General features: G+C 41.0%; 1 protein-coding gene and 1 long non-coding RNA gene across 16 annotated transcripts in view; one reads left to right on the forward strand and one right to left on the reverse strand.

Annotated features, from left to right (window-relative positions):
- Positions 1–4224: 4224 nt before the first annotated feature.
- Positions 4225–12797, forward strand: LOC310702157. The gene is made up of 3 exons (XR_014523305.1): positions 4225–5009; positions 5713–5809; positions 12135–12797. It is a non-coding gene; the product is annotated as an uncharacterized lncRNA (long non-coding RNA).
- Positions 8551–18395, reverse strand: part of LOC310701096 (contactin-4) — a 497831-nt gene continuing 487986 nt past the window's right edge. For 14 of the 15 annotated variants that reach the window (XM_083491346.1, XM_083491357.1, XM_083491358.1 and 11 more), the window contains 5 exons: positions 16010–16125; positions 14576–14762; positions 14064–14176; positions 12806–12974; positions 8551–11067 (listed from right to left, as the gene is read on the reverse strand). In XM_083491346.1, coding sequence (XP_083347472.1) covers positions 10967–11067; positions 12806–12974; positions 14064–14176; positions 14576–14762; positions 16010–16125 — 686 coding nt within the window. In that variant the 3' untranslated portion in view covers positions 8551–10966. The remainder of the gene's footprint in view (positions 11068–12805; positions 12975–14063; positions 14177–14575; positions 14763–16009; positions 16126–18395) is intronic. The other variant, XM_083491348.1, reaches the window with a different exon arrangement.

Raw genomic sequence — 18395 nt, forward strand, 5'->3', positions numbered from 1 at the left:
ATGTGGACAGGTGTACACAATTTTCCTCTTTTCCAGGCTGGTTGCTATCTTTGGGCTTGGGGATGTGGAGTATGAAAGGCCAAAGGTTAAAAAATGATAGTGCTAGCAATAACAAACCGTGCAATCAAGCATATTGAATATTGATTCCAAGAGGGCAACTATTGCACAGTGTGTTTTCATGCAAAAAGCAGTGACTGGCAATATTATGCTAGATGGCCTTATGGTTTGATTCAGGATAAAGCAACTTCCTACGTTCCATGGGTTTTCTTCGGAAAGCCAGGGTGGTCCAGAGGATTGTGTTACAAATTGGAATTCGAAACATGAAAGCTGAATTAGAATTTACTAACTGTTGTTACTTCTCTGGTCTGCACAGCAAGACCAGCCCCTTCACAGTGTCTGTTTGCATTGTTACCCATGAAGTTATTGTCTCTCAGTTGCGTATCTAGGAAATGAAAGTGAATGATTTATGTAATGTGTCTGCTGTGATTATGAATGGTAATTTGAATATGCTTTGTCTGTGAAAGAACTATGAAAGATAAGTAATATCTGGAGTCAGTGTACAGTACAAAAATACCAGTTCCCCAAATATACACAATAAGATTATTATTATAAAAATATTTCTGGAATCTGGTATGCCTCGTGGTCTTTTGGGCTTCTGGTGTGATGCAGACTCCTGTACTTTTTAGCTTTGGTGGTATTTACTTCGCAAGCTTCTCCCATAGAAGTGACTCTTACTGTAAAGGACACATAAAGGACTTTTTAGGGGGATGGGGAAAGAGCAATGTAAAGAGTCATTTTTCCTTTCCAAAGAATCTTTGTCATGCTGAATTTGTCTTTCCAACTATACAGGGTAAATTGTTGTTTTTGACCATGACCATTTTTCACATTTGGATGATCGTATCTTGGCTTACTAAACCAAAATATGAACAAGCTTTGCTTCTTTCTTTCAATGAGTGGGTTAACAAAATAGGAAATCTTCCATTAGCCATAGTTTCCATTTCCATCTGTACTAGGAAACTGTGGTTTCTGAAACCATTCTTTGTAGTTGTATTAATATCCTACCTTGTTCCAAAGTCATTCGCGTCTCGGCTCATATGAACCATTAAACTTTAATTACAGAACAATTGTAAGTCTGCCCTGTGACTTGGAGTAGCAGATACATTGCCACATATAAAGCCCCTCTGGAGAGGGTCTTGCACCACATAGTCTGCACCTTTGGCAGGTGAAGCAGGAGCTTGTGTTGTGGTAGAATCACCAATGGAGTCTGGTGGAATGAGACCTCTGTTGAATCAAACCCCCTATCAGCAGTTTAAAGCCCCCCCCCCCCAAAAAAGGCAGGCAGGGGAAAGAAACTCCAGGTGCTTATTATAAACCCCATACATTTCAGGAAAAAAAATTCATTAGCAAATGCATGCTGATAAAAGCAACAGGAGAAATTGCTTTAAAAGTGCCCTTGATAAAGGAATTGTTCTGAAATGGATTGGACGCATATTAAGCAATATTTTGTCATCCCCCCCCCTCCCACAACTCCCTCTCTTTTGGTCTGATAGTAATAGTTCCTTGGGTTTTTTTACTGTTTCCCTGGAAGGTTAATTCATATCTCAGGTTATTAAGCCAGTTTATAATTGTCTGAACAAGCTCATTATATCACATGATCTTACCATTAAACTGACTAACCTTTTGTTTACTTGTCAGAATCATCATTATTGGGGTACAGTCTGCCAGTTAGTAGCCCTGAGTAACTTCCCCTTCATTTCAATAATGCTCGTGGTTTCTATTGTACATAGAACAAGTCTTCTGCTCCCGGAAGCATTTTGCCAACAAAATAAAAACAGTACATCCAAATATTACATTTTCCATAAAAGTCAATTATCTGAGCCTTTCTACCTTCCTTTTGTTATCCTTTAGGATAGGCAAGAAAACAGGCCTTAGAGATTAGTGCTTAATTCTTTTTGGATTGTTTTTAATTAAAGTGAAAATCAGCTGTGGAAAATTAAACACAGCTGAGTCTTGACTAAGGGGAACAAGTGTTAGCAATGTAGCAACTAGAAGCAGAAAACAAAACCCAGATCCCTGAACTCTGAGGCTGTATTATAGTATTCTATGGAAGAACACTGGATTTGACTTTGCAGTCTTTGTGTTCCGAATTCTGGAGAAAAATGGCCTGGATACAGGTAAGTAGTTATAAATAAAAGTGTTACATCTGAAGGGAAGGAGTGTGGTGCACACTTTCCCATTATATGCCACCAATATCTTTGCTATTTGGATGGAACCACACAGCTTATTTTTGTGTGCCTTGATAATATTGTTAAGGTTTAGTCAACCAAGCACTGCACTTAGTCAATTTCTGTCAATACAGATGGTGATTACATAGGAGAGTGTGTGGTGAATTATATCTTGGAGGATGCGGTGTAGCCTTAATATGTTTACCAGATTGCAAACCAAAATTTTGCATTATGGGTAAGATCCAACAGAGTGCAAGCGGACCTCATGCAACAGGACTTTTCCTTTCTCTGCTCCCCACTGCACACCCTGAGAATGTGTTCCAGAGGGTTGACTCACCCCCTGGAGCAGATGTTTAGGGCATGTGAGGGGTCTGGAGAGGGGAGAAACTGGAAGTCCTGTTGCATAAGCAAAACTCCATTGCACAAGTGGGTAGACACCATTAGATACCACCCATTGTTTTTAAAACCACTGTTGAAATAAATTAGTCAGCTGCTATCTCTAACTCAGTTTTTGTTCTTTATGATTTGACAGTCCTACTTTTTGTGATTTCTCATGTGCTGGTCTTCGATTCTTGCATTTCAAGAATTTAGTCACTCCACCCCCTTCTTTCCCAATGACTAAGGGATCATTCCTTTTACAACCATGGATCACTCCTATGTAATATTTGTGTGTCTCTTTTTGCCATTTTGCCCTGAAGTTCAGGTAGTGAAACATAGTTGTGATTTTCACTATCTGATTGACTTCATCTCCTTTATTTCATGAGCATTATTTGTCAGAGGGTAACATTCATAGATTTCAAGGCCTTTTATAAAGTTTAAGCATCACTCACCTTATTGTACAGATGGAAACATTAGGCAGAGCATACCCTATGCACTTATACAGTATTCAGTACAAACAAATTTATCACATTTGTTTCCCGCCCTTAACCCAGGTTGTTCAGGGTTGTGTGCATGAGATCTTTTTCTTATTCCTGCCTTTTAATGTCATTCTTAATGAACCCCACTGCTTAGAACCATTTTGATAATTGTGAAATGTACATTATATTTCTGTGACATTGAATCAAGGAGTGGGGACACTTTTTGTTCCCAATTTATACTGTAAACTGTTGACTTTCAGTTACCTACCTATAGTAGTTTAGGACTGAATCCAACTAAATCCTTGGGCATTTCTCCCACCCTCACTTTATTCACTCCCCTTGTACTTTCCCCAAATGTGCCCTGGATATTTTGGGGGGAGGGGGAGAAGAGGGAGGGGGAGCTCCAGCTTTTGTGTGAGTGGAGTGGAATGACTTAGTTGGATACAATCTTCATCTTTCACCGCCCACCTAGAATACAGCGGCGTAGCGTGGGTTGTCAGCACCCAGGGCAAGGCAAGTAATTTGCGCCCCCTAACCTGTGGATTTGCGCCCCCTAACCCTACAAATCTATGCCTATGAATGATGGTCCCCCTCTCTCTCTCTTTCTCATATTCCAATTGATTCCCATTTCCGCCGATCGATTCCCGAAGCTCTCACCCAGCGAAATTCGTGCGTAATTACGCTTCGCCATCCCTAATCCTGCCGCTTCCACCGGGAAATCATGACGGTGCGTTTCTCCTCTCCAAACTTTCCCTGGCCCTTTGCCGACCGGTGCAGCCCTTTTGGCTACGAGCTCCCCTCCTTCTCTGCCCGCTTCCGACCCCACCTCCCCGTCCAGCCTCCCTACCTCCTGAAAAAAGGCGTTGGCGCCGAGCAGGACACCCCCGCGGCCATCGGAGAGAGGCGGGGCCGAGGGAGGCAAGCCAATGGGCGAGGCGGGGGTAGGTGGCCATGGGGGCAGGCGCTGCCGCAGTCCTCGGGTGGGCAAGGTAGGAGCAGGCGGAGGCTGGCCGGCCGCTCTGACAATAGGGGCAGGCCAAGGGCACGACGGGGCTGGGCCCTCTGGACTCGCGCCCCCCCCAGATGTTGCGCCCGGTGCGGCCGGCACCCCTGGCACCCCCCACGCTACGCCACTGCTAGAATAGGTTTTCTAAAGAGTTCTGAGGAATAAGATGCTGCTATTGCTATTTTACTGTTGTGTAGTTACATTTTGTATTCTGACACTGCTATGATCATCAGCATATGACTTGGCTGACCAGAACCCTTATTTCTTGGGAACTTCAGTGATGCATTAATCTAGCCCTTGTTGAAATAGATGGTAGGCATGGCCCAACATCGTTTCCCTTATGTCTCCCTAAGAAATATCCCATCCCTTTGTAGCTATGATTATGAAAACCAGGTTTGTAGCAAAGCAGCAGCTTCTTAAGAGTACAATTTAGGTACAAGTGAAGGATATCAATGGTGGTTCTACTTTGAACTCCCTTTTTATCTGAAGAATAAAAGAAATATCTTTCGGTTTGTTCTCTAGAACCACATGAGTTTCAGAGGGCCCTACATCAGTGAATAAAGTAAAGAAATCAAAAGCAATGCTTAGACCCTGGGAGTTAGTTTGAGGAGCTGTGCTTTACTGCCTTGGAACATTCTTCAGTCTGTTATTAAATATGGATGCAGTTCAATGTTGAAACTGATCTCAAAATAAACGACAAAGGAATCCAATATTGCTTAAAATATTGCAATGGTTTCGTAACAAACCTAGCTAAGTTCTATCAAGGAACTTTTAGAGGTTGCTAATGTTAAAGACATTACTGTCGTATACTGCAGCAGTATCCTTTGACCCAAAGATGAGCAAAATGTCACAAAGCTTTGTTCCTACAAGCAAATCACTGAGGCTGTTCCAAAGAAACTGGTAGATGAGGAACCAAAAAAAGTAAGTCGCCCCCCCCCCCCAAATGTGTAAATTACTTATGGAATGTACTGCCAGAAGGATATGGTGATGCTCACGAATTGTAGACGGTTGTTTTTTTTTAATTGATTATGGTTCCATGACATAAGATTCTAAAGACCACAATTTAGCACAAAAATTGGCATGCTGAACCCCATCGAGTTTGACCCTAGCCTTAAGTCTCCAGTTTCCGTTAGAATTGCCCCTTGGTCAACCAGACCAAACATCCTCCTATTTTAGCATTGTACTTTATGTGGTGGTCAAACTAATACCACCAGGAAATCTACAAATGACACTTCATGGCAATCTCTGCCCCCTCCATGTTTGCTTCTGAGCACCATACCACTTCCGAAATCAGGAAGTTCCATAAAGCTGTCGTGACTAAAATGTAAAATTTCGTCCCTTAATTTGCCATTAAAGCCACCGTGACCTTTCAAATCATTTGTCATGTCAAATATTCCATAAGAAGTAATATCAGTGAAGGTTCCCCTTGTTACAGCAGGGATGGCAAATCACAGAATGAAGAAAAGCCATAGCCCTGTTTCTGGTTTTCAGGAAACTTTTTTTTAAAAAATGAAATATATCCTTTCATTATTTATTTGTTATTTATGAATGAAAACGTTTTTATATCACCCTTCATCTGCTTTGGATTCAAGGTAGCTTATTAATATATAAAATTTACTATTAGCAGATGCCTGCTGCCAAGAATATTGCATCATTGGCACCAGACACACCTCTATAGCAGGGATGTTTCACAAGAAAGGGAAATTCCACAAATCACCACAGTAAGTATAAGAAACCCAGCACATGTATCACAAGGCACTGAAATTATTTCTTGCCAAGGGCTTTGAGTCTATGCCATGGGTAGGCAAACTAAGGCCCGGGGGCCGGATCCGGCCCAATCGCCTTCTAAATCTGGCCCGCGGACAGTCCAGGAATCAGCATATTTTTACAAGAGTAGAATGTGTGTTTTTATTTAAACTGCATCTGGGTTATTTGTGGGGCATAGGAATTTGTTCAATTCCCCCCCCAAAAAATATATATAGTCAGGCCCCCCACAAGGTCTGAGGGACAGTGGACCAGCCCCCTGCTGAAAAAGTTTGCTGACCCCTGGCCTATGCTACTGCAGCAAAACCCAAATAATCAATGGCCAGTTTTGCTGGTTTTCGAGAAAACTCCCGGATACTGTTTTTATGCCCTTGACCATTCTGTATAATTTTTGTTTTCTTGTTTGAGCCATGCTATTGCTTGGACTCCACTTCCTATAATCCATAGCTTCCACTGTGATGTGAATGACCTTAACCTCTTCATTTTAGGATTTGTGCTGCTACTTTAACATCTGGCAGCAATAAAATTCTTTCCTACACTGTTCTTTTAGTGATGGTAATGATGATGATGGGTGGCTTCCAGCATAATGAGAGTGTTTCTATAGTAACTGCAGGTGATGTGTAGCTATGTGCAGATCTACTATTCCAGAGCCACAGTTAAGATGAATTCAAGGTGGCACTAAAATAGAAGATAGGAGGGCCTTCATAGAATCATAGAGTTGGAAGAGACCACAAGGGCCATCGAGTCCAACCCCCTGCCAAGCAGGAAACACCATCAGAGCACTCCTGACATATGGTTGTCAAGCCTCTGCTTAAAGACCTCCAAAGAAGGAGACTCCACCACACTCCTTGGCAGCAAATTCCACTGTCGAACAGCTCTTACTGTCAGGAAGTTCTTCCTAATGTTTAGGTGGAATCTTCTTTCTTGTAGTTTGGATCCATTGCTCCGTGTACGCTTGTCTGGAGCAGCAGAAAACAACCTTTCTCCCTCCTCTATGTGACATCCTTTTATATATTTGAACATGGCTATCATATCACCCCTTAACCTCCTCTTCTCCAGGCTAAACATGCCTAGCTCCCTTAGCCGTTCCTCATAAGGCATCGTTTCCAGGCCTTTGACCATTTTGGTTGCCCTCCTCTGGACACTTCCTTACTTACCTACCTACCTACCTACCATGAAGAAGAGTCTCTATGTAAACCAGGCTCTCTGTTTTTTTAGAAGGAAAATTAACATAACCTTAGTCTCTATAACAGGACAGTCGTTTGAAGGGCAAGTTATATAGGTAACATTTTGATTGTGCTATAAATACAAGAATACAACAGAGCTTATAATATGAATGCATTTTCATTTGTTTTGTGCCTTGGGATACTTTGTATGAGAATGCTAATCTATGTTGCAGCTGCATACCTATAATAGTGTGTGAGTTCGTATGTGCTCTTGTTGAGCTCTTGTGTTTTGATAAACATTTACGTTTGAAATCTTTTATTATGTAGTGAACAAGTCAGTCTCCTGCTAGCCACGTCCCAGACCCAAAGCCCTATTTTTGATGCAGTGTACACACACAGAACGTATCACACAGAAGGGCCACCTGTCTACCTTTGTGGTCACAGTTCACTGCTTCATTGAAATGAATGGGAAACCACTATGAACAGAAGGAGATATGGTTTAGGGCTTCTGGTCTTGAGTCTCTACAACTCCTTTTCAGATACCTGTTACTGGGCAGTGGCTAGGCTTTATACCCTTTAATGCCCTCTTTTTCTGGAGCAAATTCAAAAGGCTAGCTTCATTTTTGCACCTTAAATGTAGTTGCAAGGAAGGGAAAATGAAGTAATAAATATGCAGCTGATCCACTTGCAGCATAAGCCTCTGCTTGTCTACTCAAGGGTCAATCTAACTTCAATGGGTCTTGCTCCCAGATAAGTATAGAATTGCAGCCTTGATGTGTCACCAGATAAATTGATCAGCCAACCCAATAAATGGTGCATCTTGGCTAGTGAGGTGCTGAAGTTTGAAAGAGGCAGTATTCGAAGTCCAGCTGTCTGCAGTTTCAGCCTTTGCTTCTTGGCACCTTGCTGTGAACTTCTGTAGCTCCGTCTATCATTCCCAAACTTAGGCTCCTGGATATTGCTACAAGCACATATACAGTTTCCAAGGCTATCAGGACTACTTGGAAATATGGTTCCTGTGGTTTCCAACATCCCCAGAAAGGGCACCAGGAAAGGGCACCTTTTCGCAGTGAGGGGTCACTAGTATCCTTAAAGACATCAGGAACCATGGGAAGTGCATTTCCAAAGGTTCTTATGGTATTGAGTGTCTAGGGTTTAATGGCACTCTGGCTTGCGAGTCTTTGCTACTGCCATGCGTAGTCAAGTTTGGAAATGAGGAATGCATGTGTGTCTTTTGGGACTTTCATTGCAGGGTTTGAAGGCAGCAAACCTCTAACTCTTCCTCCAATCCCAATTACAACATTGGCATAGGCTCTTAATTAGAAATAAACATTTGTTTTAAAATTATTTTTAAATTTTGTTTGTTTGTTTTAATGGTACCCATTCCATGTTGAGTTTTTGGAAATCTGTCCACCATTGATCCTAGGTGTTTTCACAACACAAACATTTGAGATTAAGAGTGTCACGGAGCATATTTTTTTAAACAAAGAACCACCACAAATGCAGGAAAAATGCCTATAAACACAGGAATATTTACAAATAACAGAATATTTATTACCAATAACTATAAAAAAGATTACATCTGCTAGATCACCGATAAATATCATTTACACTGGGGAGAAAAACTACAAGGCTTTTTTTCTTTCGTTTTCTTACTTTTGTGGGTTTTTTTGTTTTGTTTTTGTTTTTACATAGAAGTAACCATATCAAACTAAGAAAGGAACACAGCTTGAAATACTGACAATATTTCTCTGGTTAACACCCCTGACTTACACAAGTGGAATCCTGATTATGAGTTACTTAATAAATATATTTTGAAAGTAGTTTAAAAGTTAGCTTGTATTGTTCTGGAAGCAAAACAGACAAGTTACAGGCAAATTTAAACTATCAGGAAGAACAAATTATAAACCTCTGCAGTGCATTATTTTTTTTTTTAATTTGGGGGAAAGAATGAACAGAAAGCTTCATTGATGTCTTAATTATTATTGTTCCATCTGAGCATATGTACAAAATTTTACCCCAGTAACAAATAAATCTTTTGTATTAATATATTTTTTTCTTTTTAAATTCTGGGTATGGTTCATATACCTTCCCAGACTCTGGTGAACACATGGAGTGGAGCATGGATGGATCTCTGCATGTGCAAGCTTGTGCAGAAGTTCCTGTGTTCATTGAGAACCGGTATGAACACCCAAGTCAGTGGAGATAGTGCTCAGCCCAAGCTTTAATGGAAATGGATGACAGCTTCATGAGAAAATGTCATGATGGACTGCAATCACTGTCACATTTGAATAGGATTTTATCAACATGCTAGATATGTAGAAAGAGCTTGTCAAGAAAATTAAAGCTAGGTCTTCAGAACACTCTTCAGGTGTTGGGTTCTGTTCACTTGTGCTAGCAAAAGGCAAGAGGGTTTGATATCTTAAAATAAAGGAGCTATTTGGAAGTGCATAGAGACACCCAGACATACATATAATTTTTTTTAAATGGAAAAAAGCCTTTTTAGGGAAGTATTCACTAGAATGGTATTTATTAGATTTAGCTTATAACCTATTCTCAAACAAAAATCGTAAAAACAGAGATAATTTTGTAATTCAGTTTATGAAACCAAACTATAGAGAATTACAGTTAAACATGTACCTGTCAAAAGAAACATATGTTCCAACACAGAAATCAGCATAATTATGTTTCATTTAAAGTCTCACAGACGCACAGACTTCCTTATTAAAATGGTGCAAATCCAGAATTACATAAATTGCTCAAAGGGTGGAATTTCAAGATTTTCACCGCATTCAGCATCTTGTCCTTTGCTATAGCAACGTCTGGTCTACATTACTATAGGAGCGATCACGACTAAATGGAACAAATGTTCAATTTAATATTTATTAATTTTTAAGAGAAAACTCAAGTACATTCAAATGAAAATCTTTGCTATGCATCATTAAAATATTAGCTAGCTGATACTATGCAGTTGACTTACACAAATCTGAAAGCAAATGCATTGAAAGTTATTTTAGATTTGTCTTTTTTTGTAATTTGATCCAAGAATGAACACCTTACATGTCATTTAAACAAACAAACAAACCACTCTAGCTGCTTTAAATAGCAGCATGATCCATCTTCCTCCTCTGCACATATTGGGGGAAAGGATCCTGAAAAAGTATTCCAGTGAACCTTCCTCTTCCCTCTCCCAGTCCTCCAGGTGGCTGTACTGCTGGCACCAGACATGTATAGCCTGTCCTTCATGTATCCATCCTTGTGGAAGTCGTCTGTGCATCAGGGGCTAGGAATGGCCAATAGATAAGGCCTTGTGCCCACAAGCGCTGCAATAGCAGCTGCAAACCTGACTTGAGGCCAACAGGGAGAGGGGAGGGAAGACTTCATATAATGCCTGTTTGGGATCCTACCTGTGTACAGATACGCCCAGGTACCTTGAAGAATGGATCGAGGTCAAAAGAGCTTTGCCAGTGCACTCTTGTAAAACTATACAATCAATTTGAAACCAGTGTACTGAGAACTTTCGACCTGGCTATAAAACATTCCAAAACAATGTATTTTTGCAACAGTAAATGCCATCAATAGCATTTCATAGCAGAGGGGGAAAGAAATTAATATCTACATCATATGTTAACTTTAAAAAAGTCTATAAAACACTAAATATATAATAAAAAATATGCATATAAGGACATATGTAAACTGCTTTGGTAACATCGTATTACAGATGTTTTCAGTGCATTGCAGAGTTTCCAAAGAAACTTCAGACAAAGCTATATTTGCTTTGAGGAAGTACTGTATAATGCCATTCCTAGAGAAGCATAAAACATTTTTTTTTTCCAGTAGTAAGATGTACTCGAACAACAATATTACTTAGTACTGGGTGTCTTCAAAACAACTAGCTAAATGTTGCTTAGTTATATTATAAACAGGAAGTCCTTTAGATATTTTTTGTCATAAACTTGATCTAGCTGTGAGGGAAATCATTATTGTGCTGATGGCTGACAACGTACAAGCATTTGAAGTAGAAGCGCCCGACCCTCTCACATAGGCATCTAGGAGGAGAAGAAAAAAGAAATCACAAGGTTTGATATCTTGCAGCTTCACATGCATGAACAAGTGACATAACTCGCCTCACTTTTATGGCGCTCCTGCATTCAGTAGCATGAAAGAATTACTTTAGCACTGATTCAAATGGAAAGCTTTTATATTGACAGATATGCTAAGTAGCAGGAAGGGAAAACAGGGATTGGGGTTCTAGTCCAGAGTTTCAGTGTGCATGCAAAAATTCTGCATAAAAGTATTCCCAATTCCACTGTAATGCAGTGGCAGCTCCACATGCACAGAAGTGTTTTGACTTACGTTTCTTGCATTTATATCCTGCCTTCCCTCCAAAGAGCTCAAGGTGGTTTATATGGTTTTCCCCTATCTTTAGCCTCACAGCCACCTTGTGTGGTACATTTGCTGAGAGACTATAACTAGTCCAAGATAGAGATGCGAAGGCCTGGAAAAAACCCAGAAAAATGGGGGGCATTCTTTTTTCTGGGTTTTTTTCCAGGTCTCCCCATCTCTAGTCCAAGGTCACACTCAATGAGGTTCTTGGCCATGTAAGAATTTGTACCCAGGTCTCCATAATTCATTAGCTGGCATTTAAGTTGTCACAAGAATTTTTGGTAACAATAATAATAAAATATTGTTATGTGAATGGAAAAACCTTAGTGTACACGGGAGCCCCATATAAACCTGTTGTGCTCTGTGTTGTGAGTAGTAGAGCTAATGACTAAAGAAAGCCTATTCTTTTGCTCCTGACTTAGTACTTGTTATGTGCCTGCAGGAAAACTACTACAATGCCATAATTAACCTTTAGCACAACTCCACTTTTGCAGGGACAATTTACTGTCATTTTATGTGCACAGAGGGATAAATTCTCGTGCTTTGTTTGGTCACCCAACTGAAAATGCCTATATAAAAAGAATCTCCCATAATGATTGAAAAACTATTAAGCAGAAAAGGAGGGCTTCTTCTTTTCTTTTGCAAGACTTTATTCAAAGTACAGTAGACAGTTACAAAACTGAGAAAGGCACCTTCTGTTCTAACTACAGAAAATTTCATTCATTGCCAGGGCCAGCCCAAGACATTTTGGCACCTGAGGTGAACCACAAAATGCCATCCTCCCTACTGGGTAAGTAAAGATCTACATCAGGAACAAGCGGGGCTGGGGAACATCGGTTTAACTTTTCCAGACCATTGAAGTGGCAATCAAAGGCCACTGCAAGGCGAGGGGGTGTACTCTGAATCACTCTGGGTGGGAGCAGAGCCCAGAGGATCCCAGTGGGCAGCCCGTGCCATTTCTTTCTCAGGGTGGGAGGAGACCAGGGCCTCCTATTTCCCAAAAGGCCGCAGTAGAGCATGGGGGATGCTCCTGAGGAGGTAGCAGATCCAGCCTCACAAGTAATGTGTGTCAGTGGGCAGTGCATTCCTTGGGGGCTGAATCTGCTGCCTGAGGCGGTTGTCTCATCTTGCCTTATGAGTGGGCCAGCCCTGCTCTGGCTAATATGACCATGATATAGATATATAATTTACAAAACTGAAGAATTCTGAATACCGTCATATGGGTGACAGAAGAATCATTAACAAAACTATAGTAAGATACTTCCTTGGCACTATTTATTACATTTTAAAAGCACTCTGTAGTAAAGTTCTATGCACGGAGAAACAGATTCAGCCCTGGATCATTCATGGGTGGGGAGACTGAAGTACCCTCACATGGTGAAGAACAACAAGGGCTCTTACTTGATATCTTTGGAATTCGGATCTGCTCGCTGCTACTGCCGTCTCCTCCATCACTGAATGGCTTTATTTCTATGATGTAATCTTCATCAAAAGGCAGCGAAAGCTCCACAGATGTTTTGTTAGTTTCTATAACAGATGTGCTGCTTTGTCTATTCCATCTGTATAAAACCTAGACCGTATTTTTAGCCAAGGGGAAGAAAGAAAGGAAGGGAAAAAAGCAAGAGCCTTAGATTTTCTATAGAAGTTGCTTCTATTTCTAGGACTTATATTAATAGCTAATCAACTCTTATAGTCCCTAGAGAAAATATATGCCTTGGCTTTTGAAAAGTCGTGTGGCTTCTTGTCATACTCTTGAGCATTAGGATGCATTACATTCATTCTCTTGTTGGTTTTGTGAAGTCAGAGCTGTTCATGTAGCTCTGTTCTCCTTGAGATCAAAATACTTGGTAGAATTGCACCAAAAATTTCATGTCTTATGATGTACAAATGCCAATACATCACCGCCATGCTGAGAAGCTGCTGTTGCACCAGTATCACAATGGCTGCAACAACTCAAGCTCCCCATGCAAGACCTTGCCTGTATCAGATGAGGGTGGAAAGGCAGCCAAGCAAGTGGACTGAAATATTAAGCAGAATTCCACCCAAGTCAACAGGATGAACAACTCCCTTGCTACTTGCAGCACTGCAGACATTAGTAATATCTCATGAGCCTAGGCAGCAAAGCATTAAGCTCATGCTTTGTAGTTCTTTCTACAATCGATCAGTATATAAAATTTATGAAATGAAATGGGGGGGGGAGGAATGCTCCAAACAGGCATAAGGTGCTGAGTAGGAGGAGGAAGCTAGGTAAGCCTACATTGGTGCAAGTGCTAGTGGCGTATTTTGTCCTGGGATTAGGCCACTGCATTTTGAATCATTTAAAACCTGTGCCTCTCAGAGGCACTGGTTGTAAGTTATTCATCAGTCTGGGTGATGCTTTAATGTCATTGGAGTTGCTGGTGAAAAATAATCCTGGTTTATTAGATTATCATCCTCATAATATGCACTGCATAGTGTGCATATTTACTGATATCACTGAAGTCTACAGAACATTATTAAAGTTGTTTAGATCATAGCCCACGTGAAGTTTATGCCAATTTCAGATCCCACTGAAAAATGTAAATTTTCACAGTTCATTCAGAAGTTAGTTAGTTCAATACAGTGGTACTGCTTAATGTCTCATAACAATGGAAAATAAGTTTCACTGCCCATTACGTACTTTATATCCTTTCACCTCAGATTCATTATTCTGTGCTTTTACTTGATCCCAGTTCAGTATAATCTTAGAGTCCGATGAATTCCAAATGATGTTTCCAGGGGGTTGACTTGGTGCTAAATTCAAAGTGAAGGAGAGTGAATGTTATTAAGCAGCAAAGTTTTCCTTCCTCTTTCAGTATAGTTTATGAGAGGTTCTTAGTGAACTCTTACATTTGCTTAGTTCAAGAGCTCCTGGAAAACGTGTATTCCAAGTCAGCAGCAGAGCTGACACGACCAAGTATTATGGATGAAAAAGGGAATCAGATGGAAATTCAGTGCACTGGTGACAAGTAGAGGAAGTCCTTGCACTGAACAGAAAGACAAATATTTTTATTTTGTGCCCAGCAAAGATTGCAGTTTTCTGTGTTCCAGTTAATAAAATTAGGGATGCTGGAATACTGTGGGCACTCAAAAATGCGGCACAGAGTAGTACCATGTAGCAAAAAAAGGAAAAAGTGCTCCCCCCACACTCACGTGGCTTTTTAGTTGTCACGTTGACTACTGGACTGGAAGGTCCCATCCCTGCTGTGTTGTAAGCTTTGACAGCCATGTGATACAAAACATTGCCTTTCAAGCTGGTGACTTTTGCAAAGGTCTGATTGGTAGCCGTTCTGATTCTTCCAGCCTGCTCTTCCTTATCCCCATGCCTCCAGTATCTAACCTGCACAAATGAAACACAGGCTTTCATATTTAAACTCCACACCTGAATAGTCACTTTACAATTTGAAGTAGCTTAGAACAACCCGGCAAACCCTCATACATTCCCGCCACAGAGTTAAGATTTGCTCTACAAAATCTGTGTCTGACCCAAGTTTCTATCCTGCAGTTTTCTATTCCATTCCATTCAATTCTGTGTTACATTTCTTTGTTTCCCATTTAAATAGTAGACAGATCTCTCATTGAGCCAATCCTGCTTTGGGCCAATCAAATGCCATAGCTCAATTATTTAAGGTTATGCCCAGATGGAGGGCTCTAATCTGCCACAGTCACATGGCATCTTGTGGTTGATATTGGTCCAAAGCTGCATTGATTGAAGCTAGTGGTAAACTGAGGGCCTAGGGTTTTTTTCTCTGAAACAGGGGTGCCACATTCCTGTTGTTGTTGTTGTTTGTGTGTGAAATGACGTAAAGGCCTCTACCATACGACCTTTACTATAGAAAAAAGAATTGACACAACTTCGTTCTTGGAAAAATTTACAGTAACTTTGTCTGGATTTTTGCTTTAGCAGCTCTCCATAAATCCTGCCATTGCCTCTATTTCAAGAGACTGCACTGTTTCAAGATAACCCTTCCATGCGTGAAACCAGCAGTCAGCACATCTGACCACTGCAGTAGTCTCATTGATGGGCATGTTTATAGCCCTTAATAATAATAATGATAATAATAGTTTATGACATTTATATACTGCCCTAGACCCGCAGGTTTTAACATTCCACTTAACTGCACTGATCATAGAATGTTGTGTTCTTCACAGGTCCAAAGGAGGGGTTCCCTAACAGGAGCCTTTCCCTATTTTTATTTCTAGTTCTATGACTTTAAATCTTGTATTAAAGAAGAAAGACATCTAAAATATAATATGCACAATAAACTGGCATTTAGGCTTGCAGTGTGGCTGCGTGTTGTGTATTTCTTACTATACGGTGGAGCAAATAGCTGATAGTTCATGGAATTTGCAGAAACTTAAGGCCTGCACGAGGGGCTCCCACCTTGCATTGCAACGCACTAAGACTGACAATCACATGTTATTACTGCTCCTTGATACCAAGTGGATTACTATACGCTTAAGTGCATTGTTAAGAGGGGGGAGGGAAGGGAGATTTTCAGTTTAAAACAAAGTATTTGTGCACATGATACTGTTTCAGACTAAACAAGGATTGTTTCAGGCTAATTATGTCCCTTACGTTCTTACCTCGTAGCCCTGTATCCTTCCTTTACTCTGGGTCTCTGGGAGCAAGGTCCAAAATACTTGTACTTCTGAAGCAGAAAGGCTTTTGGCAAAGACATGGGTTGGAGCTCTGGTGGGTTCTAAAAAGAAGAAACAGTGGCTAGATGTAGATTCACCTTTGTGGTCATAGCTGTTCTTCATCTTACCTAACCAATGGATAAAGTCAGCTTTGACTCTGTGGATGCCTTAAGGCAAGTCACTATATCTCACCCTCAGATATAAATTAGACATTACTACAGATGTTGGTCTGCCAAAACAGGCCCATGACTAGCACCAGAATTTCACTATTTTGCAGGAATGCATGTTTTTGATAGGTTGCAGAAATAATGTGAATTTGGTGCTCTTGTGCAATAAGATAAAATAAAAAATAAAATAAAAAAGTCCCTCAATTTTTTGTGGTGCTGGAAAAATGCAATATAAAATATGGGATAATTGTGTCACATAGCCTCCCCGTAAACAAAGCAGAATGAACAGTCAACTAACAATGATGTTGTAATAACTCTGTGCAAATTCTTTGCCAGCAAGTTGGGGTGAATGCTCAATAAACAGGACATTGGAAGAATCCTCCGTCTCTCCCGACCAGCCCCAGCAATACAAAGTGATACTCAGCATATGACATAATAATATCATCATGAAGAGATATTATTTCCTGTTCTCCAGAAGGAACAGCCAGTGAACCAGAGTGTGATGACTATGTCTCGAGCATCCCTAGGTTTGTATGAAGGGAGGAGCTGAAGAAGAATAGCCCAGGAATAAGGTAGGATAGGGTAGCTTGCAGGTGTCTCTACACATTGGGGTTTGTGTAGCATCATGTGCAGAAGCAAAGCTTCCCATCATGCCACAGTCATGTGCAGAAGCAAAGCTTACCTTCAAGGAACCTTTGTAGCCAAGTGGGCCAGAGCATTACCTCCTCACTCCTCCTGGGCTACGTTTGACAGGTGAGTAGGCTGCTCACCTGTCAATCACTGGACATCATGCAACCTTTTGGCCTGCGATGTTCTGCAGTGCTTTGAATGGGGCTTTTGAAAAGCTGACAGTTGTTCTCAGATCTTCACAAGCACCATTCAAAGCGCTGTGGAGAACAGAGCTTTGAGAAGTGCTATCTTGCCTTGCACTTTGGAAGGGGTTTTGCAGGCACCACTGATTGGTGGTGCCTGCAAGCATCCTTTTGGCTGAGCCCTGCCCTTAGCCTCACCCCTGGCTGAAACGGCCTCTCGGGTCAAATGGGGAGGCATGACAGGCCTAATTAGGTCCCCCACCCCGGCATACCTGTTATGGAGACCAGATCCAGCTGTTAAAAAGATTGTGTATAATCAGTAGGTGAAGGGAGAGCCAGGATTGTGGTGGCAGACCTGAGTTGGTAGTTCTATGTGCCCAGAGGCAGCCTGTGCCCAGTCTGCACAATCTATCCCACAATTGTGTGGGATAGATGCAACATCAGTGTGCACACAGCTTGTATGCATGTAGCCTCTGCGCATGAAGAATTGTCTGCATGTGGAAGTTACAAGAGGGCCAGCGACTGATGACTGTATCCAGCTAGAAGCCTGTTAAGCTCCACATTTTCAAACCTGCCTGGCAGCAGCTCTCCAGCATCTTAAGCAAAGGCCTTTCCTAAGCATTATAACCCAAGGCCATTTAATTTGAGATAGCAGTGATTGGATTTGGGTCTTTGCATATATGAAACCTGTAAATGTCATGCTCTACAACTGAGCTTTGGCCCTTTCTTTTGTGTGGAATATCAATTCTGCAACAAATAATTCATGAAAAGATTTCTTCCCTAAATTTATTCAGTGTGCCATGTACTGATAACACTTAAGATAAATCAGAGCAGTTTCCAATTGGAGGATACAGTGGTACCTCAGTTTACAAACTTAATCTGTTCCGAAACTGTTCTTAAACTGAGGCGCACTTTCCTTAATGAGGCCTCCCACTGCCTTTCCACCGTTCAGATTCCATTCTTAGACTGAGGTAAAGTTTGCAAACTGGGACACTACTACTGGTTTTGCGGAGTTCGTAAACCAAATCATTCGTAAACAGGACTGTTCTTAAACCAAGGTCCCACTGTATTCATTCCTGCTAAATACTAGTACATTCCTTTAGAGAAGACATACATGTAATGGAAACTATCAAAATCCTTGTTATGTATTGCAAACAGATAAGATGCGTTATTGCTTCCCTAGTATAATCTCGGAGTAGAGTTAAACTCAATATCAAAGCCTGGTACTGGACATACCGCAATCCTGATAAGAGCCCCAACTATCCTGTGAGGAAGAAATGACACAGCAGACAAGAAGGGACAGTCCTCTTCACTCCCTGCTACTTTCATCAACTAGGCCAGGATCTCCTTCTC

The sequence above is a fragment of the Podarcis liolepis genome (genome assembly GCF_965112155.1).
Source record: "Podarcis liolepis genome assembly, chromosome: 2".
Taxonomy (NCBI): Eukaryota; Metazoa; Chordata; class Lepidosauria; order Squamata; family Lacertidae; genus Podarcis; species Podarcis liolepis.